Genomic DNA, 24,545 nt, shown 5'->3' on the forward strand with positions numbered 1-24,545 from the left:
AATGGTTAATCTTTAAAAGTGAGAATTGCTAAAATGTTATATTTAGAAACATCGTTAAAGTCTGAAAGCACGTACATTTTTTTTAAAAAGAGCTCCTGAAATCGTTCTGAAACTTGCAGTGAAATATGCGCAGTTAAGCTATAGCTCAGGACAGGGTGTAAGGGGTGAATGGCCTACACCTAGTCACGTGAAATTGGTCCCCCTTGTGAATTAGAGTTGTAAAGCACGGAAACAAAACCTTCAGTGCAGGCCGACCAGATATCCTAATTTGGCCGATATCCCTCTAAACCCTTCCATCCAGATGCCTTTTGAATGTTGTAATTGTACCAGCTACCACGACTTCCTCCGGCAGCTCATTCCAAACACACACCACCCTCTGTGTGAAAAGTCGCCCCTTCGGTCCCTCATAAATCTTCCCCCCCCCCCCTCACCCTAAACCTATGCTTCTAGTTCTGGATTCGCCCCTTCCACTACCCTGAGGAAAAGGCATAAAAATGTTGAGCAGCCAGACAGAATGCAAAAGGAAAAAAATTGTGGATCGACCCTCTTTTTCTCCTATTGACATTTGGACACAACTGTCAGTAACAGCAGCATCTCTACGGAGCATACTGCGTATGCTTTACGGTGTCAGTAAGGCACTACGCATGTTTATCAGTGTCAACAAATCACTGCGCATGTTCCTTGCTGTCCGCGGAAAAGGCGCGCGACCTACTTTTGATGAACCAATAGGAAACCAAGAGGACCGGAAGATGACTGGTCCTCCCGTCAATCAGAGCCCCCATTGTCTAAATGCGGAAGTTGGACCATGAGCTTCTGAAGTTGCTGCTGCTCCTCTCAATGAAGATTGTGCTTCACTCTGGACTGCAACTTCCTTCCTCTGTCCAACTTCTGTGAGCACATAATTCTCTTTTCCGACTCCGTTTTTCCATTTATTTTTCATTCTTAAATTAAGGGGCGTGGGTTTCCTCCAAGTGCTCCGTAGTCATCCCACAATCCAAAGACGGAGAGATTAGGTGAATTGGCCATGCTAAATTGCCCATAGTAATCAGGGATGTGTCGGTTAGGTGCATTAGTCAGGGTAAATTGAGAGTAATAGAGTAAGGCAATGGATCTGGATGGGTTGCTCTTTGGAGGGTTGGTGTGGAATTGTTGGGCTGAAAGGCCTCTTTCCACACTGCAGGGATTCTATAAATTGTTGACTTGTAGCAACTGAAAGGTAAGGAGCGGGCAGACTCGGGAAATATTGGTCCAGATCAATGTCTGAATTGGCAAAATACACAGGCAGGATGCTGGAAGAACACAGCAAGTCAGGCAGCGTCAGGAGGTGGACAAGTTGATGTTTTGGGTGTAAACCTTCTTCAGGACTGAGCGTGGGAGCTGCAGAACAAGTGGGTGCTGGGGGCAGGGTGGGGAAATGGGGACAGGTAAACACCTGGTTGGTCAATGGGAGGAAGGAATCTGGTTGGTGGCAGGGTGGGAGAGGGGATCGGGATGGGAAAGGAGGTTACTTGAAATTGGAGAACTCAATGTTGAGGTGTTGTTCCTCCATTTTGCAGTTTTGTTTGTTGTGGCAATGGAGGAGGCCAAAGATGATCATGTCAGAAAGGAAATGGGAAGGGGAATTAAAATGGGTGGTGACTGGGATGTCTGGCCGGCCTCTGCGGACCCAGCTGCGATGCTCTGTGAAGTGTTCCCCAAGTTTACACTTGGTCTCCCCGATTGTAGAGAAGGCCACAATTGGCAAATACAGTACCACAATGTGAAGTTATAGCCTTTGCTGTGAAAAAAGTAGAAAGGAGGTGTATTGTTTAAGTGGTGATCTATTGGAATGTGGTGAAAGTGAGAACTGCAGATGCTGGAGATCAGAGTCGGAAAGTGTGGCACTGGAAAAGCACAGCAGGTCAGGGAGAATCCGAGGAACAAGAGCCCTTCATCAGGAATGATGTGTGGATTTACAAAAGGGCCTCAGCGTCCTTCTACACCAGTCACTGCCAGTTGTCAGTCAGGTGCAGCAAACCATCAGCAAGGCAAGTGGTATATTACCAAGAGGAATTGAGTTCAGAAGTGGGGATGTCTTCCTGCAGTTGGGGTGTCATTGAATATATTCAAGGCTGAGTTAATCTGATTTTTGAACAAGAAAGAAGGGATGTTTATCGGGGAAGGCAAGAAAATCCTTTTAAGACCAGTACAGACCAGTACAGAACAGTTACAGAGTCATACAGCATAGAAACAGATCCTTCAGTCCAAATAGACCATGCTGACTGTGTTCTCAAACTAAAGGAATCCCACCTGCCTGTGTTTGCCCCATATCCCTCTGAACCTTTCCTATTCATGTACCTATCCAAATGTCTTTTAAACATTGTAACAGTACCTGCATCCACCACTTCCTCTGGACATTCATTCCACACACAAATCACTCTCTTAAAAGAAAAAAGGTGCAACTCAAGTCTTTTTAACATTTTTCTTGTCTCACCTTCATAATTTGCTCATGAATCTTGAAGCCCCACCTGTCGGAAAGGATACCTGCTGTTCACCTCCTCTATCACCCTCATGATTTTAAAAACCTCTCCTGTGCTCCAGTGAAAACGTCCCAGCCTATTAAACTAAATGTAGGGATATTCATATCCAGTTATGATCTGTTCAATGCTGGTGCAGATTTCAAAGACCAAATGGCCGACAACTGCTCCCAATTCTGTGTCCAGGACAGAAATAGACCATAAGACTTAGGAGCAGAAATTAGGCTATTCAGCCCATCAGGTCTGCACATACCATTCAACCATGACTGATGGGGTTTCTCAACCCCATTCTCCCACTTTCTCCCCGTAACCCTCAGTCCCCTTGATACTCAAGAACCTATCTATCCCCGTCTTAAATATCCTCAGTGACGTGGCCTCCACAGCCTTCTGTAGCAAAGAATTCCATAGATTCACCGGTCTCTGGCTGAAGGAGTTTCTTCTTATCTCCATTCTAAAAGGTCTTCCCTTTACTCTAAAGCTGTGCCCTCAGGTCCTAGTCTGTCCTCCCAATGGAAACATTTTCCCAACATCCACTCTGTCCAGGCCATTCAGTATTCTTTATGTTTCAATTAGATCGCCCCTGAGTGTAGGCCTGTTAATCAGCATGAACCAGGCCCTTCAAGATGAGGTGCAGCAGGGATTAGATTTCGCGAAGTGAGAATGGAGGGAGAGTGAGTGGGATGGACATTTTCAGCTTTGAGGCAATAAGAGAGGAAAAAGAGTTCCCTATGAATTATAATTGATCGATGGATCATGGATTGGCAGATGGAGTTTAATTTGGAGAAATTAGTCAATCCAGGCAGGACAGACACAGTTAAGGGGAGTGTTGTAGAACAAAGAAACCGAAGAGTGCAGGTTCATATTTCCTTGAAAGTGGAGTCTCAGGCAGACAGGATAGTGAAGAGGGCATTTCATGTGCTTTCCTTTATTGGTCAGAGCATTGAGTATAGGAGTTGGGAGGTCATATTGCAGCTGTACAGGACATTGGTTAGGCCACTTTTGGAATACTGCATTCTCTTCTGGTCTCCCTGCTACAGGAAAGATGTTGTGAAACTTTGAATGGCGTCAGAAAAGATTTACAAGGCTTTTGCTAGATTTGGAGAGTTTGAACTACTGGGAGAGACTGAAGAGGCCAGGGATATTTTCCCTGGAGCATCCGAGGCTGAGGGGTGATCTTACAGATGTTTGTCAGGGGCATGAATAAGGTGAATATCCAAGGTGTTTTCCCCAGGGTAGAGAAGCCCAAAACTAGAAGGCATACATTTGAGGTAAGAGGACAATGATTTAAAAGGGACCTGAGGGGCAACCTTTTCACTCAGAGGGTGTTGCATGTATGGAACGAACTGGCAGAGGAAGTGTGGAGACTGGTACAATTACAACATTTAAAGGCATCTGGATGTCTATCTGTTCTCAGCTTTGCTAGATTTCTGCTCAAGCTTTGACCCCCCTTTTACACCTTTTGGAACAGTAAAACAAGACCCAACCCACAATCTCCCAGCCTGTCAACCATCCAGACACAGAGTGTAGTCATAGCAGGGAATAAAACAAGAAAAATGAAACAAAATTACAAATTAATAGGTGATCATGCTTAATGCTTTGTTCATGAGGAAGTAAACCAGAAATAGGGCTCTCTCAGGATTCTTCTGGTGCCCGACTTAAGGAATTCTGTCTCCCTTACATCTAACTATTAGTACCCAGCTGTGATTTACAATATTGACACCAACAGAAATAAGGCATCTGTTATCAAACAGACATAGAAATATACAGCACAGAAATAGACCTTTTTTTCTCTATCATGCACATTCACATGTATAAGTCCATGGGGGAGAATTTGTACTTGCAGAATGGTATTTGCAGATCCATTCTATTTTGCTCAAAAAAAATGTACAGCCTGCAGGCAGTTGATCCATGTACTGTTTCGTAAATTCCACTTTGAAAATAGAATCAGTCTGACTCAAGATTGAGATACAGGCCGATTCTGACCTCACACCTTAAATACATTGTCTGAGCTGAGATGTCACCTATTGCTATAAAACCTTAAGTGCTCTTGAGAAGGTGACACACAAGAAGTTATTGGATTTACATAGTAATGATAGCTGCAACCCATTCTTTAAGTTGAAAGACTTAACAATTCAGGTTTGTTCAATATATCATTTCAGTGGCAGGTCACTGTAATGATTTTCCATAAATTCTGTCTTATGATCTTATTCTCTACAACCACCTGATGAAGGAGCAGCGCTCCAAATGCTAGTCCTTCCAAAAAATCCTATTGGACTCTAACCTGGTGTTGTGTGATTTTTAACTTTGTCCAAGTTAGGGTGGATTGGCTATGCTAAATTAGCTATAGTGCCCAGAGATGTGCAGGTTAGGTGCTTGAGTCAGAGGTAAATATAGAGCAAATGCAGGGAGGAGAATGGGTGTGAGTGGGTTACCCTTCGGAGGGCCAGCGAGAACTCATGGGGGTTCTCTGAAGGGAAGGAATTTTGACAAACTCATTTTTTGCTTCCCACAATCAGACCTGCTCACTCTCAGCAGTATCCCAATGTTGTGGAAGATATTAACTTTCAGGTGGAGTTATCCAAAATTCAGAGAGATGTCCGTCTTGATGTTTTTGCTTTTCTGTAAGATCCTGGATCAGTACCCTCAGGAGAATTAGTTAGAGTGGAGTGAGAACAGCAGGGGGGAAGAGAGAGAGAGAGAGAGATTTTTGTAGAATAACAAATCTGAATTTCTACCCTGGACTGACAGTGATGACTTTTGTAATCTCTCTTTACAGAGCATCTGAAGAGCTGAAGATGCAATATTCAAAATCAGCAGTGAAGGGCTTATGCCTGAAGCGTTGACTGTCCTGCTGCTCGGATGTTGCCTGACCTGCTGTGCTTTTCCAGAGCCACACGTTTTGACTCTCCAGTGTCTGCAGTCCTCACTTTGACATCAAAGTCTGACATTCATTCAATCCATCAGGACTGCAATGATTTTTGACTGTAATTTTGTGAGGTGTAAAGCTTCTTGCTTCCTGTGGAGTATGTTTTCAGCATCACTAGGACTGGATGAGACCCTATTGTTGCAGCACATTGTGTGGAGTCTGAAACAGTCAAACGGCCTAGATAGAGGAATTCACGGTGGGGAGAGGCTCCACACATGTTTGTGTGCGGTACGAGCTTTGGCTATGGAGAATCCCGAGGAATCCTGCCCATTGGAGAAACAATGGAAGTGTGGTGATTGTGCGAAAGGTTTCCGTTTCCCATCTTGCCCTGGAGACGCATCGGCGCAGTCACACAGGGGAGAGGCCGTTCCCCGGCAGTGAGTGCAGGAAAGCCTTCAGCCATTACTCCGACCTGCTGAGACACCAGCTGGACCACCCTTGGGGGAGAGGCCCTTCAGCTGCCCCGAGTGTGGGAAGGCCTTTAACAATACCTCCCACTTGCTGACCCGCTGGCGGGTCCAAACAGGGGAAAGGCCCTTCAGCTGCCCTGTATGTCGGAAAGCCTTCAGTAATTCTTCCTCCCTGCTGAGGCACAGGCGGGTCCACTCGGGGGAGAGACCCTTAAGCTGCCCCGAGTGCGGGAAGGCCTTCAGCAATTCCTCTGACGAGCTGAAGCAAAAGTGGGTCCACGAGGAGGAGAGGCCCTTCTGCTGCCCTGAGTGCGGGAAGGAATTCATTCAGGTGGGCAACGTGCAGAGGCACCAGCAGGTCCATACCAGGGAGACACCCTTCAGTTGCCCTGTGTGCAGGAAGGGCTTCACCCGTTCCTCCCACCTGCGGAGGCACCAGCGAGTTCACATGCTGTCGCAGGGTGATTGAAGGAGCGACGGCTGAGTGTCATTAACCAAGTTCTGGGGATTCCCAGGATCAAATCCTGCCGCTGCAGATGGCGGAATTAGAATTCGGTTAGAAATCTGGAGTTCCGAATCTAACGATGAAACAATTTTCAGGGGGATGGGCCTAGAGAAACTCCTATCTGATTCACTTACATCATTTTTGGGGAAGGATGCTGCCGTTGTGGGAATGGATTCACTCAGTTGTCCCAGCTGCATCCTTTACTCATCTGGCCTACACGTGACTCCAACCCAAAGTAATGTGGTTGACTCTATACTGCCCCAACCTGGCAAATGAGCAGGGAGAAACTTACTTGGATACAGGATATGGGTTGAAATTGCTGTGTGAGGAAATACTTCCTATAGGTTGAGGCTGTACAAAGGATCCAATTACAAAGGGACAACTCAGTGGTGAGCAATATTAAAGAAAGGTGGGGTGAGTACGTAGTGGAGTGTGTGCGCTTTGACCTTGAGCTTTTTTTTTAAAATAACTATTTTTTGTACGCGATTTTCCTGGAGGGGATCTGAAGCTGTAACAAAGTTGGGTCACAATAGAGGTCACCTGAACTTACAGCTGGGTTCAGGTTCTCATTGAAAGCTTTGAGCTCCAAGAGGTTTTTGTTTTAAAGCTGCTCATTTCTTTCAGCCTCCTGCACTAAGTTTCCAATGTCGTATATCAGAAGGAGCAGTGAATGAGTAGCTGGTATCGTTAGAAATGGTAAATTTTTCAAGAGCGCAGGCATTGCATCATGCCATTGTAACGTTTACTGGCAGCACCAGGAAGTCTGGGCTGGGTTCACTAGAAATGATGTGGAGGAGCTGGTGTTGGACTGGGGTGGATAAAGTTAAAAATCACACAACACCAGGTTAAAGTCCAACAGGTTTATTTGGAAGCACTAGCTTTTGAAGCGCTGCTCCTTCATCAGGTAGCTGCGGAGCAGAATCATCAGACACAGATTTTATAGCAAATTATCACAGTGTCATGCAACTGATACGGCGTATTGATCAAAACTAGATTACGGATTAGTCTTATAAATTAATCTTATGTAAGTCTACAAGGTCACCCCTCAGACACTATTCTTCCGTCTCTCCTCACCCAGGTAATTAAGAGACGTACCAGAGTTTGGTCCCTTCCTGAATTCAATCCAGTTGCGACAAGTGAACAGATCTCTTCTCTCCCCCCCCCCCCCCCCCCCCCCCCCATCCCCGGATTCAGTCCTGTTGCTGCAACTGAACAAATTTCCCTCCGCCCCCCCATCCCCCGCTGGATTCAATCCAGTTGCTACAAGTGAACAGATTTTCCCCCGTCTCTTTTCGCAGGATGAAGAGTTAGCTAGAGGGAGGGTCTGCGTTGTGATGTCATCAATGGATCGGCAGGCAGAGGCAGGCCGAAGGTTTGGGAGATGGAGCGAGACAAAGGGTTTGGGCCTAGACAGTGGGCGGGGCGAGGCAGGCAGCAGAAACCCCCACCGCACCTGCTACGGACGGCTGGCCTGCACTTCCCTGCACAGTTTGCAAAATTACCAACCTATCAGAGAATACCCACAGTGTGGAATAGGCCACTCAGCCCAAAGACTCCACATCAACTCTCCCAAGGGTAATCCACCCACACTCATTTCCCTATTGCTCTACATTTACCCCTGACTAATGCACCTAACCTGCACATCCCTGGACACTATTGTGTCTGAATTACCGGTAGCGGGCAGCAGTGTTTTTTTCTCTCTTTCCAGAAAGAACGGGAGCAGCAGGGGGAAGTGACGAAGACCGGAGGGGCAGCCGGGAAGGAAAGCAGTGAGTATAAATACTCACCCTTCGACGCCAACGGTCACTTTGAGTGCGAGCAGCAGCTAAGGTAAGACAGTTTGTTTTAAAATTACTTACCGGTAGCGGGCAGCGGTGTTTTTTTCTCTCTTTACAGAAAGAGCGGGAGCAGCAGGGGGAAGTGACGAAGACCGGAGGGGCAGCCGGGTAGGTTTTTTTCCCTTTAAAAGCGCGCAGGAGCTAGGTTGGAAGGTCAGAGTTAGAACGAATAGAGTTGTTGTCTTTGGTTTGTTACCCGTGCCACGTGATAGAGAGTTGAGGAATAGGGAGAGAGAACAGTTAAATGCGTGGCTACAGGGATGGTGCAGGAGGGAGGGATTCCGGTATTTGGATAACTGGGGTTCTTTCAGGGGTGGGTGGGTCCTCTATAAACAGGATGGTCTGCACCTGAACCTGAGGGGCACCAGTATCCTTGGTGGGAGGTTTGTTAGTGCTCTTGGGGGGGGTTTAAACTAACTCTGCAGGGGCATGGGAACCCAGACTGTAGCTTTAGGGTGCAGGACCTGGAGTGTAGGGAGGTTAGGAACATGGCATCAATTTCAAAGGAGGGTGCCTGTAAACAGGAAAGTGGATTGAAGTGTGTATACTTCAATGCAAGAAGTATACGAAATAAGGTAGGTGAACTTGCAGCGTGGGTTGGTACCTGGGATTTCGATGTTGTGGCTATTACGGAGACATGGGTAGAACAGGGACAGGATTGGCTGTTGCAGGTTCCAGGGTTTAAATGTTTTAGTAGGGTCAGAGGTGGGGGTAAAAGAGGGGGAGGTGTGGCATTGCTTGTCAAAGATAGTATTACAGCTATGGAAAGGACGATGGATGAAGACTCGCCATCTGAGGTAGTTTGGGCTGAGGTTAGGAATTGGAAAGGTGAGCTCACCCTGTTAGGAGTTTTTTACAGGCCTCCTAATAGTCCTAGAAACGTAGAAGAAAGGATTGCGAGGATGATTCAAGAGAAGAGTGAAAGTAATAGGGTGGTTGTTATGGGGGACTTTAACTTTCCTGATATTGATTGGGAAAGCTATAGCTCAAGTTCGTTAGATGGGTCAGTGTTTGTCCAATGTGTGCAGGAGGGTTTCCTGACACAATATGTAGATAGGCCAACAAGAGGTGAGGCCATACTGTATTTGGTTCTGGGTAATGCACCAGGCCAGGTGTTAGAATTAGAGGTAGGTGAGCACTTTGGGGACAGTGACCACAATTCGGTGACTTTTACTCTAGTGATGGAGAGGGATAAGTGTGCACTACAGGGCAAGAGTTATAGCTGGGGGCAGGGAAATTATGATGCTGTGAGGCATGACTTAGGATGTGTGGCCTGGAAAAGTAAGCTTCAAGGCAAGGGTGTAATTGATATGTGGAGCTTGTTCAAGGAGCAACTATTGAGTGTCCTTGATAAGTATGTACCCGTCAGGCAGGGAGGAAAGGGTCGTGTGAGGGAGCCGTGGTTTAATAAGGAATTGGAATCCCTTGTTAAATGGAAGAGGGCGGCCTATGTAAAGATGAGGCGTGAAGGTTCAATTGGGGCGATTGAGAGTTATAAGGTAGCCAGGAAGGACCTGAAGAGAGAGCTAAGAGCAGCAAGGAGGGGACATGAAAGGTCCTTAGTTGGTAGGATTAGGGAAAACCCTAAGGCTTTCTATAGGTATGTCAGGAATAAAAGAATGACTAGGGTAGGAATAGGTCCAGTCAAGGATAGTAGTGGGAAGTTGCGTGTGGAGGCTGAAGAGATTTGGGAGACACTGAATGAATACTTTTCGTCAGTATTCAATCAGGAACAGGACATTGTTGTCAATGTGAGTACTGAGTCACAATTAAGTATAATGGATGGCTTTGAGGTATGTAGAGAAGAGGTGTTGGAAATTCTGGAAAGGGTGAAAATAGATAAGTCCCCTGGGCCTGATGGCATTTATCCTAGGATTCTCTGGGAAGCAAGGGAGGAGATTGCAGAGCCATTGGCCTTGATTTCTATGTCCTCGTTGTCTACAGGAGTAGTGCCAGAAGATTGGAGGCTAGCAAATGTGGTTCCCTTGTTCAAGAAGGGGAGTAGGGATAACCCTAGTAACTATAGGCCGGTGAGTCTCACTTCTGTTGTGGGCAAAATCTTAGAGAGAATTGTAAGGGATAGGACTTATGAACATCTGGATAGGAATAATGTGATCAAGGATAGTCAGCATGGTTTTGTGAAGGGCAGGTCGTGCCTCACAAACCTTATTGAATTCTTTGAGAAGGTGACTAAGGAGGTGGACGAGGGGGAAGCAGTAGATGTGGTGTATATGGATTTTAGTAAGGCGTTTGATAAGGTTCCCCATGGTAGACTACTGCAAAAAATACGGAGGTATGGCATTGAGGGAGAGTTGGAGGTTTGGATTAGGAGTTGGCTGGCTGGAAGAAGACAGAGGGTAGTAGTTGATGGCAAAGGTTCATCTTGGAGTGCCGTCACTAGCGGTGTTCCGCAAGGATCTGTTTTGGGACCATTGCTGTTTGTCATTTTTATAAATGACCTGGAGGAGGGGTTAGAAGGTTGGGTGAGCAAGTTTGCGGATGATACGAAAGTCGGAGGAGTTGTAGACAGTGAGGAAGGATGTGGCAGGTTACAGCGGGATATAGATAAGCTGCAGAACTGGGCAGAAAGGTGGCAAATGGAGTTCAATGTAGCTAAGTGTGAGGTGATTCACTTTGGTAAGAGTAATAAAAAGATGGGGTACTGGGCTAACGGTCGGATACTTGGTAGTGTGGATGAGCAGAGGGATCTTGGTGTCCATGTACACAAATCTTTGAAAGTTGCCACCAAGGTAAATAGTGCGGTGAAGAAGGCATATGGCGTACTGGCTTTTATTGGTAGAGGAATTGAGTTCCGGAGTCCTGAGGTCATGTTGCAGTTGTATAAGACTCTGGTGCGGCTGCATCTGGAGTATCGTGTGCAGTTTTGGTCGCCATACTATAGGAAGGATGTGGAGGCACTGGAACAGGTGCAGAGGAGGTTTACCAGGATGTTGCCTGGTATGGTAGAAAGATCGTTTTAGGAAAGGCTGAGGCACTTGGGGTTGTTTTCATTGGAGAAAAGAAGGTTTAGGGGTGACTTGATAGAGGTGTACAAGATGATTAGGGGTTTAGATAGGGTCGACAGTGAGAATCCTTTTCCACGTATGGAGTCAGCTATTACAAGGGGGCATAGCTTTAAATTAAGGGGGGGTAGGTATAGGACAGATGTTAGGGGTAGGTTCTTTACTCAGCGAGTCGTGAGTTCATGGCATGCCCTGCCAGTAGCAGTGGTGGACTCCCTCATTATGGGCATTTAAGCGGGCATTGGATAGGCATATGGAGGATAGTGGGCTAGTGTAGGTTAGGTGGGCTTGGATCGGCGCAACATTGAGGGACGAAGGGCCTGTACTGCGCTGTATTCTTTTATGTTCTATGTTCTTCAAAGAATTCTAACAGGTTTGTCAGGCACGACCTCCACTGACTAAATCCATGCTGACTTATTTTAATCCAACCATGCAATTCCAAGAATTTAGAAATTTCATCCTTTACGATGGATTCTAGAATTTTATCTACAACTGAGGTTAGGCTAATCGGTGTATCATTTTCCATCTTTTGTCTTGATCCTTTCTTGAACAAAGGACTTACAACAGTGATTTTTCAATTGCCTGGGACTTTCCCTGACTCCAGTGACTTTTGAAAGATTACAACCAACGCCTCTGCGAATTCTTCAGCCACCTCCCGCAGAACGCCAGGATGTAGCCATCAGAACCAGGAGATTTCTCAATCTTTAGACCTTTTAGCTTTTCTAGCACTTTCTCTTTTGTAATGGCTACCATACTCAACTCTGCCCTTAACTCTCCTTAATTGTTAGGATATTACTCATGTCTTCCACTGTGAAAACTGATACAAAGTATTTATTAAGTTCTTCAGCTATTTCCTTATTGCCCATCACTATCTTCCTGCATCAATTTGGAGCAGCCCAATTTCTACTTTTGCCTCTGGTTTGTTTCTTATGTATTGCAAAAAAACTTTTACTATCATTTCTAACATTACTGGTCCGCTTACCTTCACATTTGATCCTCTCATTCCTTATTTCTCTCTGTTATCTTCTGTTTGTTTTTGTAGTCTTCCCAGGCATCTGATTTCCCAGTGGTCTTGGCCACTTTGTAGGTTCTCTTTTTTTCATTGATACATTTCCTGACTTCCTTTGTCAGCCATAGCTATCTTCTTCACTGCCCTCCCCCCGATAATCTTTCTTTTTTGGGGAGGATGAACCTCTGTACTGTGTCCTCAATTACACCCAGAAATTCCTGCCATTGTTACTCTACTGTCTTCCCCACTAGACTCTACTTCCAATAAATTTTTGTCCGTTCCTCTCTCATTGCCCTTGTAATTACCTTTATTGAAGTGTAACATCCAATTTTGCCTTCTCTCTTTCAAACTGCATACTGAACTCTACCATATTATAACTCCTAAGTGTTCCTTTGCTTTAAGATATTTTTATAAAGTCTGGCTCATTACATAGCACTACGAATTGAAATATGCTCAGTTAGGCCACAGTTGAGGACAGTGTGTAAGGGGCGAATGGTCTATTCCTAGTCTTGTGAAATTGGTTCTGGCTCTGTAGAAATAGAACCATTGAGTTGTACAGCACAAAAACAATCCTTCAGTATGTGCTGACCAGATAGCCAAATTAATCTAGTCCTGTTTGCTAGGACTTTGTCCATATCCCTCTAAAACTTCCTATTCATATACTTATCCAGATTTCTTTTAAATGTTGTATTTGTACCAGTCTTCACCATTTTCTCTGGCAGCTCATTCAGTTCACACACCAACCTATATGTGAAAAAGTTGCCCCTTGGGGCCCTTTTAAATCTTTCCCCTCTCACCCAAAAACTAATGCCCACTTGTACTGGACTCCTCCACCCCAGGAAAAAAACCTTATCTTTTTGACCTATCCATGCCTATCGTGATCTTATAATCCTCCATAAGATCACCCCTCAGCTTCCGGTGCTCCAGTGAAAACGGCCCCAGCCAATTCAGCCCCTCCCTGTAGCTCAAACCCTCCAACCCTAGCAACATTCTTATAAATAATTTCTGAACTCTTTTAAGTTTCACAACATCCTTCTTGTTTAGTGAGTAATAGGCTGTGAACAATCTAATTTGTTTAGGTCGTAAGAGGGGGCTTTTCTTGAGGTGAACTAACTTTCACACTTTTTTTTCTAATCCATGGGACCCTTTTAAATTTTTCCCCTCTCACCCTAAACCTGTGCCCTCTAGTTTGGGATTCCTCTCCCCTGGGGAGGAGAAAAGCAAGGAGAATGAGAAGTGCAACCACAGGGAAAAGAAATTGTGACTCCCGTCTTTTTATCCCAAATTGGCAATTGGACACAAACTCTGTCAATAACAACCAGCGCCGACCGCCATTGGTCAGGTGTAGTAAGGTGCGCTCTGATTGGGCGGGGCGCGGATGACGCGCGTGACTGAAGGAGGAGATGGAAAGAAGAAAAACAAAGATGGCGGCGCGAGGCTGCGGTTTTCTCATCGACTCAGCGGGCGGTTTCTGACGGAGGGAGGGGGGCAGACAGGCATCGTTTACCTCAGAAAATACCTTTAAAATACATTTCAAATTAAAGCCGGAACTTTTCAAACAAAAGTTGTGAAGAAAAGGAGACAGTGCCCGGTGGGGTTTATTGTTTATTTGTGTATAATTCCCGGGGCCCGGGAAGGGGGAGGTGACGGTTACCGGGTGAACGAGAAAACAAATTAAAAATGTCGGCGGTGGAGGAGAGAGAGCCGGCGCCCGCGGCTTCTTCGGCGGCGGGAGGTGGAGGAGCGGCGGCGGGAGGTGGAGGAGCGGCGGCGGGGGGTAAAGTCCGGCGGAACACAAGCTGGAGGAGAGGCTGCACTCGGTGCTGTGCTGGACCGTGAGCCTGGAGCTACCCGCGGCTTCACTCTACCAGGTACCGGGCTGGGCTGAGGGGGAACCCGGGGGATAAGGCGGATCGCCATTAGCCTGGAGCCACAATCACTCCCATTCCTAAAACAAACATAATTTCTATTAGAATCACCATCTAATCCTCCATACACCTTCTATAATCCATGTAGGAGGGCAGGCTGTACCATCTGACTGAACTGTTCCGATGTTAAATTGTGTATAATATATAGATATCTTTTTTTAATAAAATATACAATGTTATTTAACACATTGGTTATGAAATACTGTCATCATGGGATTTACAGCACTTTACAGCGCTGTAGAAGGTCACAGACAATATTGTGTACGAGAGCCTGTGTAAACCCCTATGGTTATGTTTTATAATTGTGATTTGAGGTAATTGCACGTAAAATGGGTAGGATTGTGTGTGTGTGTGTATGTAGGTATGTTATTTAGATCCTGGGGTTTTGTCTTGCCCAGTGATGATTTGGCTGTGGAGGGAGGGGAGTGAGGGTACTAATTAATGTTTCTACCAAATCCAGCATTTTGTTGAAGAGCTTCATTTCTTTGCGATTGTCATCTTCCAAAGAATCAACCTACCCAGTATTTAAATGGACATGTGCACATGTATAGTTGTGTATGAATGCTGGAAATCTCTTTTTTTTTAAATTCTTTACTTTATTTCCTGTTCTCCATGCATGGCGAATTGGACGTGTTTGATTTCTTTTTCTTGCAAGTGTTGTGAAAAGTAGTCTGATCATGTAAAAGTCGACCCTAGTTCTTCATAGACAACAGACCCATGTTTGTGAGTCAGTGTGATGGCCGTCATGTTCCACTCCAGCTCTGCAGTCTGTCGGTTGTTCGGCTCTGTTCCTGTCTTCCAGTCCGTTGTCTGTATGTTCCACTCAGTTTTCAGAATTACCATAATTTTTTTTGCTTTGTTCATCAGTTGAGCTTCTGCTTATGATACGGTATGAATCTTGACAGGCATGAATTTCAGCCCCTCAAGTAGTATCCAAGTAACAGTCGACCCCCTAAATTTAACCTTAAAAAGTAGTCAAAAATTTGACTATTACTTGAGTATATACGATATAAATGAATTAATGTTCATTGCTTCTTCGCTTTATGCTGTTTTGCCTTATGAAAGGTTTCATAGGAACGCTCCACTTTTGCATAGTGGGGAAAACCTGTATCAGTACAACACAGTCACAAGCCATTCTTATTTGGTTTAGGCACCCCCGTCAATCCTGTGCCAATTCTTAATCCTCACTTGGACCTGCTATTTATTGCTCATGTGCGGTTTCTATCCTTCTGTTCATCTCGCGTTCATGTGTCTATCAAGATACACCTTAAACGTTGCTAAGGTGCCTCCTTCCACCACCCATCACCCCTCTGTGTGAAAAACCTTCCCCTCCACTTCTCCCGTAGACTGCCCTCCTCTTGCCTTGAACCTGTGCCCTTTTGTTGTTGTTCTTTTCACCCTGGGGAATAAAAAAACCTCTGAGTAACATAGAATCCCGAGTGTGGAAAAGACCATTCGGCGCAACATGTGCACACTGACCCTCTGAAGAGTAACTGACACAGACTTATTCACCTACTCCTATTACGCAACATTAGCCCTTGACTATAGCACCCTCTCCCAGAGCATCCACGTCCTTCTGATAGCGTGGTGACCAGAACTGCATACAATATTCCGAATGTGGTTGAAATAAATAGCTGTAATGTAACTTGCCAACTCTCACACCCAGGAAAGGCAAGCATCCTATGTGCCTTCTTGACCACCATACCCACCTCTGTTTCCACTTCCAGATCCCTCTGCATGCCAGTGCTCCTAAGAGTTCTGTCATTTATTGTACAGTTCTTGTATTTCTTTCTCCCTTGTGGCTGTATCCAGCTTCCCCTTAATTCTACTCCCCCTTCATCTCTTTGCCCACTCATCACCCCTCCACACATCAGCATATCATAAGACAATAGGAGCTGAAATTAGGCCATTCATCCCATTGAGTCGACTCCACCATTCAATCGTGGCTGTTAACTTTCTCAAGCCCATTCGTCCCGGAACCCTTGATCCCCTTGATACTCAAGAACATTTCTGTCTCCATCTTAAATCTGCTCAATGACCTGGCCTCCACAGCCTTCTGTGGCTGTGAATTCCATAGATACACCACTCTCTGGCTGAAGAAGGTTTTCCTTATCTCCCAACTAAAGGGTCTTCCTTTTCTTCTTAAGGCTGTACTCTCGGGTCCTACTTTGTCCTAACAATGGAAACATCTTCCCAACATCCACTCTGTCCAGGCCGTTCAATATCCTGTAGGTTTCAATTGTAACCCTCCTCATCCTTCTCAACTTCATATAGTCCCAGAGTCCTCAAAAGTTCCTCATATGTTAAACGTTTCATTCCTGGGACCATTCTCGTGAACCTCCTCTGAACATTCTCCTGGGGCACATCCTTGCGAATAGGAGGCCCAAAACTGCTCTCAATGCTGCAAATGTGGCCTGACTAGAGCCTTATAGAGTCTCAGAAGTACATCCCTGCTTTTGTATTCAAGTCCTGTCAAAATAAATGCGATTATTGCATTTGCCTTCCTAACTACTGACTCAACCTGCAAGTTTACTTTGAGAAAATCCTGGACTTGAACTCCCAAGTCTCTTTGCACTTCGGATTTCTGTATTTTCTTCCCATAATCCTTCTGTTCCAACAGTGACTGTCTGGTGTCAGGGCAGCACTAGTGATTTCCTGACATGTGGATTGTATTTGGGGATACCAAGGAATGTCAGGAATTGCGAGTATCTCAGGAACAGTCGTTATTCCTGGAAGAGGCAGACAGGAATGTGGTGTGGTCCTGTAAACTCCAGAACTTGGATAACTTCATGAGTCAGCAATAACGCTTTCTGGACCAAGAAACGAAAGGGCCAATGAGAAACTGCTACAAGGGAGTTAACAAATAACATACATTAACTATCGCTGGGAAGGAGGAGGCAAAACAATGAGCTGTTTCTTTGGACAGATGAGATAATGGTGTTTAATAACTGTGACAAAAGGACAATTAATTCTGCTTGTAGAAGGAAGGCCTTGGTGTAAAGGGCATTCAAGGAGCAGGAAAAATTGACGTTTCGGGCAAAAGCCCTTCATCAGGAATCCTGTATTCCTGATGAAGGGCTTTTGCCCGAAACGTCAATTTTTCCTGCTCCTTGAATGCTGTCTGAACTGTTTACCAGCACCACTCTAATCTCGACTCTGGTTTCCAGCATCTGCAGTCATTGTTTTTACCTTGGCGTAAAGAGGTTAATTGCAGGACAGGCTGTTTCAAACAGGTGGAAAACCCTCAAGGATAAGAAGGTAAGCTACAGACCTGAAGTCTCCAGAAGTGTGGGGAGATGGTGTTAGAATCTAAAGAAACGTTACACCACAAATCTGAAAGTGACGGAACTCCACCAGAATTCAACTCCAGAACGTTTCAGCTGCAGTGCTTGGAAGAACAACCCTGCATCAGACCCCTGTAAACTTCCGGAGATGGGCACTGTTGGTAGAAACAATGTTAAATTCCGCCAACATTTGGGTGATAGCCAAGATTTGGGTGGTGAGGGTGAACTTGCTTACTTGAGGGGTTTTATATTTTGGTTCCTACTTACAATAAAGTGTAAATTATGATTCAACAGTTGGTTGTCTGTGCAGTTTCTGAGTCAGTATTCAAATTAAAGCGATTCACCCACAATCAGTGAGAGGCTAGGATTAATAATGACTCCTTTGCATTCAGCAGGTCGGCACGTCAATACTGTTATAAAACGAATGCTGAATCCCCTCCCCTCTCTGAGATCTCAAACCGAAACACCAATAGAGGAGTGCATTGCCCTATAATCGGAAAATTAGTGTGAAAAGTAGTGTCATCTGCTCTAGTCTTAAACAAAAATAAATCCCTGACACTTTAAAAATCAACAAAAAACAATTTACATATCCAACTTGAATGGTGAACAACTGAACTAAACTATTAACAAACCTAATAAATCCCTTCGAACTACTGACGATTCTGGCATGAAACAGGATTTTTGTCATATGCTGTTCCAATAAATACAAGACCCACTAAAACAACAAGAAATAGAATTTAGTCTCTCGGATTACATCTTCCAGAATATTCTAAGCATCCTTCTATTGAATCTTTTGTCAGGAATGCCTCCTGCAATTCCTGCTCTTCTGGTTTTTTTGTCAATGATGCTGTCTCATTCACAGCTGACTGTCAGAGCTGATGTCTCTCTCTAGTGCTGAGGACTCTTAGCTCTAGCAATGGGGAGTTAGCTCTGGGGTTCTGTCCAACTGTCCCCTTCTTTTATACCCTTGATGCCATATTGAGTTTTTACAATAGGATCGGTCCTCTGTTGTCAAAACCATCACATTTAAATTTAATAGATATTGGTAGCCAAAGGACCGGATTTAAATTGATTGGCTAAATTGAAAAGTCATTATCTTGGCCTGTTAACTGTACAACCTTGTGATAGAAATGTTTCTGTTTGTGTGCTCTCTGTTGTGATGATGTTACTCCTTTAAGAAGATGTCATCTTGATTTTTTTTCCCAAGAGAGGTTGTAAAAGGCAGAGGGTCCGATTCGACTGGGCTAAGGGACTTCACTCATGGCCAGATGTTGGCAAAGGCAACAATCGGAAAAAGGTTTGAGATTTTTTTTTTTCTGAAACACTTCTACAGCGAAACAGTCTGTAAGGTCACCCCCCAGCCTCTGACCCTCCAGGGAAAATAGACTGGGGCTATTTCAGCCTCTTGCAACAGCTCAAACCCTCCAACCCTGGCAGTATCTTTGTAAATCTTTTCAGAACCCTTTCATGTTTCACAACTTGTTACAAACATGTCAACTAATTCAGAGAAGCCTCTCAATTACAGCTGTAAATGGAGAAAGTGTGTTTAATCATGAGTCATGAATAAAGGCTGTATTAATCTTTTATTGTGAAGTTTTACTCCTACATCTCCAAACAGATAATACAAACCTGGTCAGAGGGGAGTGATTGAAAAAATATGTGGGGCAAAAATTTTAGAGTGTGGCTTGTGTATGGAATGAGCTGCCAGTGGAAGTGGTTGAGGTCGGTACATTAACAACATTTAAAAGACATTTGGTCAAACACATGGAGAGGAAAGGCTGAGAAGGATAGTGGCCAAGTGCAGGGAAATGGGGTTACTGTTGATGGACATTTTGGTCGGCATGGACCAGTTTGGGCCGATGGGCCTGTCTCCGTGCTGTAGCACTGACTCGTGTCTCTTTGTCTCTCCAACAGTTTTGAGTTTTCAGATGAGCATCTCACTTAATCACACTGAATAAAATCCAATCTCATTAGTCAACTCTGATGTGGAAGTGCTGGTGTTGGATTGGGCTGGACAAGGTCAGAAGTCAAATGGCACCAGGTTAGAGTCCAACAGGTTTATTTGAACTCAAAATTTCAGAGCACTGCTCCTTTGTCGGTGAAGTGATGAAGCAGCAGCATTGAAGAAGGAGCAATGCTTCTAAAGCTTGTAATTTCAAATAAACCTGTTGGTCTCTAAGCTGGTGTTGTGTGATTTCTGATATCTTCAGCTGTGGGTTTGTGTCGAACTTAATGGGATATTTTGTCCAATTCGGCATTTTTAAACAGTATCACTTGGAGGGATTCACTTGAAACCTTTCAAGAGGTGAGTTCAACAAGACTGAACTATTCAAAGTTACTTGGACTCAATTTTAAAACTTACATCAGGACCGGTAGACATAGATGTACAGCACGGAAACAGACCCTTCAGTCCAACTCATCAACGCTGACAAGACATCCTAAATTAATTTGATTCCATTTGTCAGTATTTGGCCCATTATCTTTCTGAACCGTTCCTGTTCATGTCCGAAACCAGATGCCCTCTCAGTGGTATAATTGTACCAGCCTCCACTTTCTCTGGAAACTCATTCCATACATGCACTACCCTCTGCGTGAAAACATTGCCCCTTACGTCCCTTTTAAATCTCTCACCCAGCCAAATAGCCTCTCCCTGCAGCTCAAACCCTCCAACCCCCGGCAACATCCTGGTAAATTGTTTCTGATACAGAAGTCAATGTTTTCGGAAGAACCCTTCTTCAGTCCTGAACGAGGGTTAATACCCGAAATGCTAACTTCACCTCCTAATGCTACCTGGCTTGCTGCGTTCTCCCAGCCTCCTGCTTGCCAACTTTGGATTCCAGCAACCGCAATTATTTTTTGTTTCTAACAAATGGTGGAGCAGACTCAATGGGCTGAATGGCCTCATGTCTGCTCCAGTGCTCTTGTGGTCTAAGGTTTCTGCGGATTCTTAGCAACGTGCAGTCCCAGACTCCGAGTAATGTCGCCCACTGGAAGCAAAGTTTATGGAATCACAGAATCCCTACAGAATGTAAACAGACCTTTGGGACCAAAAAGGCAACATCAACCCTCCGTATAGTTACCCACCCAGACCTATTCTCTTAACCCTGTTACTTTACATTTACTTGGAGAAAGTGAGGACTGCAGATGCTGGAGATCAGAGTCAAGAATGTGGTGCTGGAAAAGCACAGCAGATCAGGCAGCATCCGAAGACCAGGAGAATCCTGATGAAGGACTTATGCCCAAAACGTCGATCCTCCTGCGCCTCAGATGCTGCCTGACCTGCTATGCTTTTCCAGCACCACACTTTTGACCAGTCTACATTTACCCCTGACTACTGCACCACACTTACACATCCCTGAACACTATGGACAATTTAGCTAGGCTAACTCACCCTAACTTGTACATCTTTGTATTGTGGGAGCAAAAGCGGAACACCCGGAGGAAACCCATGCAGACACGGGAGAATCAAACACTAGATTCAAACCCGAATCCATGGCTCTATGAGGCAGCTGTGCTAACCACTGAGCCACCATGTCGCCCCGAGCCACTTTAGAGTTGCACTTGGGGGTGTGAGGCAGTGTGCAGTCCAGACATTTTTTTAAAAGCCCACCAACTTTCCCACTGCACCCATTGTCAGAGTGGGGCACAAGGTTTAATCCACAGTAGCGTCACTTGCAGTATCCGATTGTTGGGAGCACTGGTGCCCCTGCTGGTGTCTTCGCAAGTTCCTGGAAAATGTGAACCTCTTGCCACACTCAGGGCAGCTGAATGGCCTCTCTCCTCTATGGACCCGCTGGTGGGTCAGCAGAGCAGAAGAATTGCTGAAGCCCTTCCTGCACTCAGGACAGTAGAACGGCCACTCTCCCATGTGGACCCGCTGGTGGGTCAGAAGGTGGGAGGAGCGGTTAAAGCGTTTCTCGCACTCTGGGCAGGAGAACGGCTTCTCCCCTGTGTGGACCCGCTGATGCCTCAGCAGGTGGGAGGAATTGCTGAAAGCCTTCCCGCACTCGCGACAGCTGAAGGGCCTTTCCCCCGTGTGGAACTGCTGGTGGGCCACGAAGTTAGAGGAGACCGCAAAGCCCTTCCCGCACACTGAGCAGGAGAATGGCTTCTCCCCGGTATGGACCCGCCGGTGGGTCAGCAGTTGGGAGGGCTGGGGAAAATTCTTCCCACACTCAGGGCAGGCAAATGGCCTCTCCCCAGTGTGGACCCGCTGGTGTGTCAGCAGGGAGGAGGAACTGCTGAAGCCCTTCCCACATTCAGGGCAGGGGAACGGCTTCTTGCCTGTGTGGACCCACTGGTGCCTCAGCAGGGCAGAGGAATCGCTAAAGGCCTTCCCGCACTCGGGGCAACTGAATGGCCTCTCCCCTGTGTGGACCCGCTGGTGCTTCAGCAGGTCAGAGGATTTGCTGAAGGCCTTCCCACAATCAGAGCAGGGGAATGGCCTCTCCCCGGTGTGGACAAGCTGGTGCGCCAGCAAGTGGGAGGAGTGGGTGAAGCTGTTCCCGCACTCGGGGCAGGTGAATGGTCTCTCCCCAGTGTGGACTCGGCGGTGGTCCAGCAGGTGGCAAGAGCGGATAAATCCCTTCCCACACTCTGGGCAGGAGAACGGCCTCTCCCTGGTGTGACTGCGCTGATGAATTTCCAGGGCAGATGGGACACTGAAGCCTTTCCCGCAGTCACCACACTTCCACGGTTTCTCCATGGGGCGAGATTCCTCTGGTTTCTCCTTGGCCAAAGCTTCAGCTGCACACAAACGCATGTACAAACCCTCCCTGCCATGAATTCCTCTTTCCAGGCTGTATAATTGTGACAGGCTGCACATTCAATGCGCTGCCACAGTAGCGTCTCTCATCCAGCTCCACTGATGCTGAAAGCGTACTGAAACAGAAACCAAAGAATTTTGCTCCTTCTCGCAGAATCATAGTCAAAAATCGTTACAGTCCCAATGGATTGATCGACTGTCTGTCATTGACATGAAAATGACGACTGCAGATGCTGGAGAGTCAGTCAAAATGTGTGGTGCTGGAAATACACAGTAGGTCAGGCAGCATCCAGGGAGCAGGAGAGTTGCTGTTTCGGGCATAAGCCCTTCAACTACTGAATTTGAAACTTCAGTCTTCAAATCTTCAAATGCACTGGAAAAAACAGATTATGAAAGTTATCACTGTCAGTCAGGGTAGAAATTCAGAACAAGCAATTCTCCTTTATGCGGAACATTCTTTTCTTTTGTAATTCCATGAAATTGAAAGCACCATTACCCTACTCTGATTGCTCTACATTTACACCTGATTAATGCATCTAACCTACACATCCTGGACATTATGGACAATTTAACATGGCTAATTCACCCAAACCTGCACATCTTTGGATAGTGGGAAGAAACAGGTGCACTGGAAGAAATCCGCAGCAAACACCAGACGGAGAATGTGCAATATCCACACAGACAACGGCCCCGAGGCTGGAATTGTATCTGGCTCTCTGGTGCCGTGAGGCAGCATCACTAACCACAGACACCGTACCTTCCTTTTCCAGTCCTGCCACCAAGTCACTCAGCTTGAGCTCAAGCAAAGCACTACGTTTAATTTTCACTTCACACACACTGAACTTTCGGCCCGTCCCCACTTCCGCTACAGGAAATGCAAACAGCTGGTGGGTTGCCACATCGAATCCCTACAGTGCGGAATGAGGCCATTTGGCCCAACAACTCTCCATTTACGTCTGACTAATATACCTAATCCACACATCCCTGAACTCTTTGGGGCAATTTAGCATAGCCAATTCATCCTAACCTGTACATCTTTGGACTGTGGGAGGAAACCGGAGCATCTCGATGAAACCCACACAGCTACGGGGGTGGGGGGGGGGGGGGGACAATATTCAAACTCCACACAGACAGACAGTCACCTGAAGCTGGAGTCAAATCCTTGTCCCTGGTGCTGTGAGGCAGCAGTGTAACCACTGAGCCACGTGCTGAAAGAGATGCAATGTGGAACTTTATTGACTGTACTGCACAGTGGATTGTTGAGTAAGGTTGAGTCTCGAAGGATCTGGAAAGAGGTAGCTAACATTTAGGAGCGCATTGCGACAGATGCTGGAATCATTCCTGAAAACAACAAATGCTGTAGATCACAGCTGGTCAGGCAGTGTCCACATAGAGAGCAAGCTAACAGTTCAGGTCTTCTTTGAGATTTATAAAATCTTGCTGGATACAGAGAAGATGAATGCCAGGAGTCATTTCCCTGGAATGAGGGATTTCAAGACGAGCGGACATATTTTTAAGGTGAGAACAGAAAGATTTAAAAACAAAATAAGGGGCAACATTTTTACACAGAGTGCTTCACGTGTGGAATGAATTTCCAGAGAAAGTGATGGATGCGCTTATAGTCCCAACATTTAAATGACATTTGGATAAGTACATGAATAAGAAATGTTCAGAGGGATATTGGGCCAAGCACATGTAGGTGGGACTAGTTTAGTTTGGGATTATAGTCAACATGGACTGGTTGGACCGAAGGATCTGTTTCCGTGCTGCGTGACTCTGACTGGATACAGTGGATGTGGGGAAGATGTTTCCACCAGTAGGAGAAACGAGGACCAGAGGATACAGGATCAGGGTGAAGGAATGCCTTCAGAACTGAGCTGAGGAGGAAATTCTGCAGCCAGAGGATGGTGAATCTGTGGATCTCATTGCTGCAGAGCGCTGTGGAGGCCAAGTCATTGAGGGCATTTAAGACAGGGATAGATAGGTCTTTGATAAGTAAGGGGATCAAGGGTTACGAGGAGAAGGCAACAGAATGGGGTTGAGAAACATATCGGCCATGATCGACTGGTGGAGCAGACTCAATGGGCCAAATGGCCTCATTCTGCTCCTGTATATTGTCGTCTTAAAACTGGGCAGATTACTGAAGTGGTTTTCATGAACAATTTCAGAGTCCTGAATTAAAGCTGTAGAGGTGTAAAGCACAGAAACAGACCTTTTAGTCCAACTCATTCATGCCGACCAGTTATCCCAACCGAATCTCGTCCCATTTGCCAGGACTTGGCCACTATCGCTCTAAACCTTTCCTATTCATATACCCATCCAGATGCCTTTTAAATGCCGT

General features: G+C 45.8%; 1 protein-coding gene across 1 annotated transcript in view; it reads right to left on the minus strand.

Moving 5' to 3' along the window:
* LOC148143388 (uncharacterized) overlaps positions 1–21,979 on the minus strand; it is a gene marked incomplete at its 5' end in the record, with an annotated part of 330,397 nt that extends 308,418 nt beyond the window's left edge. The window contains one exon of the mRNA XM_087975187.1: positions 21,520–21,979. Within this exon, the coding sequence (XP_087831313.1) occupies positions 21,520–21,979 (460 nt within the window). The remainder of the gene's footprint in view (positions 1–21,519) is intronic.
* Positions 21,980–24,545: the final 2,566 nt, after the last annotated feature.

The sequence above is a fragment of the Chiloscyllium plagiosum genome, unplaced genomic scaffold, assembly GCF_037043375.1.
Source record: "Chiloscyllium plagiosum isolate Xiang-an unplaced genomic scaffold, Cpla_swu_hap1 HiC_scaffold_27, whole genome shotgun sequence".
Classification (NCBI taxonomy): Eukaryota; Metazoa; Chordata; class Chondrichthyes; order Orectolobiformes; family Hemiscylliidae; genus Chiloscyllium; species Chiloscyllium plagiosum.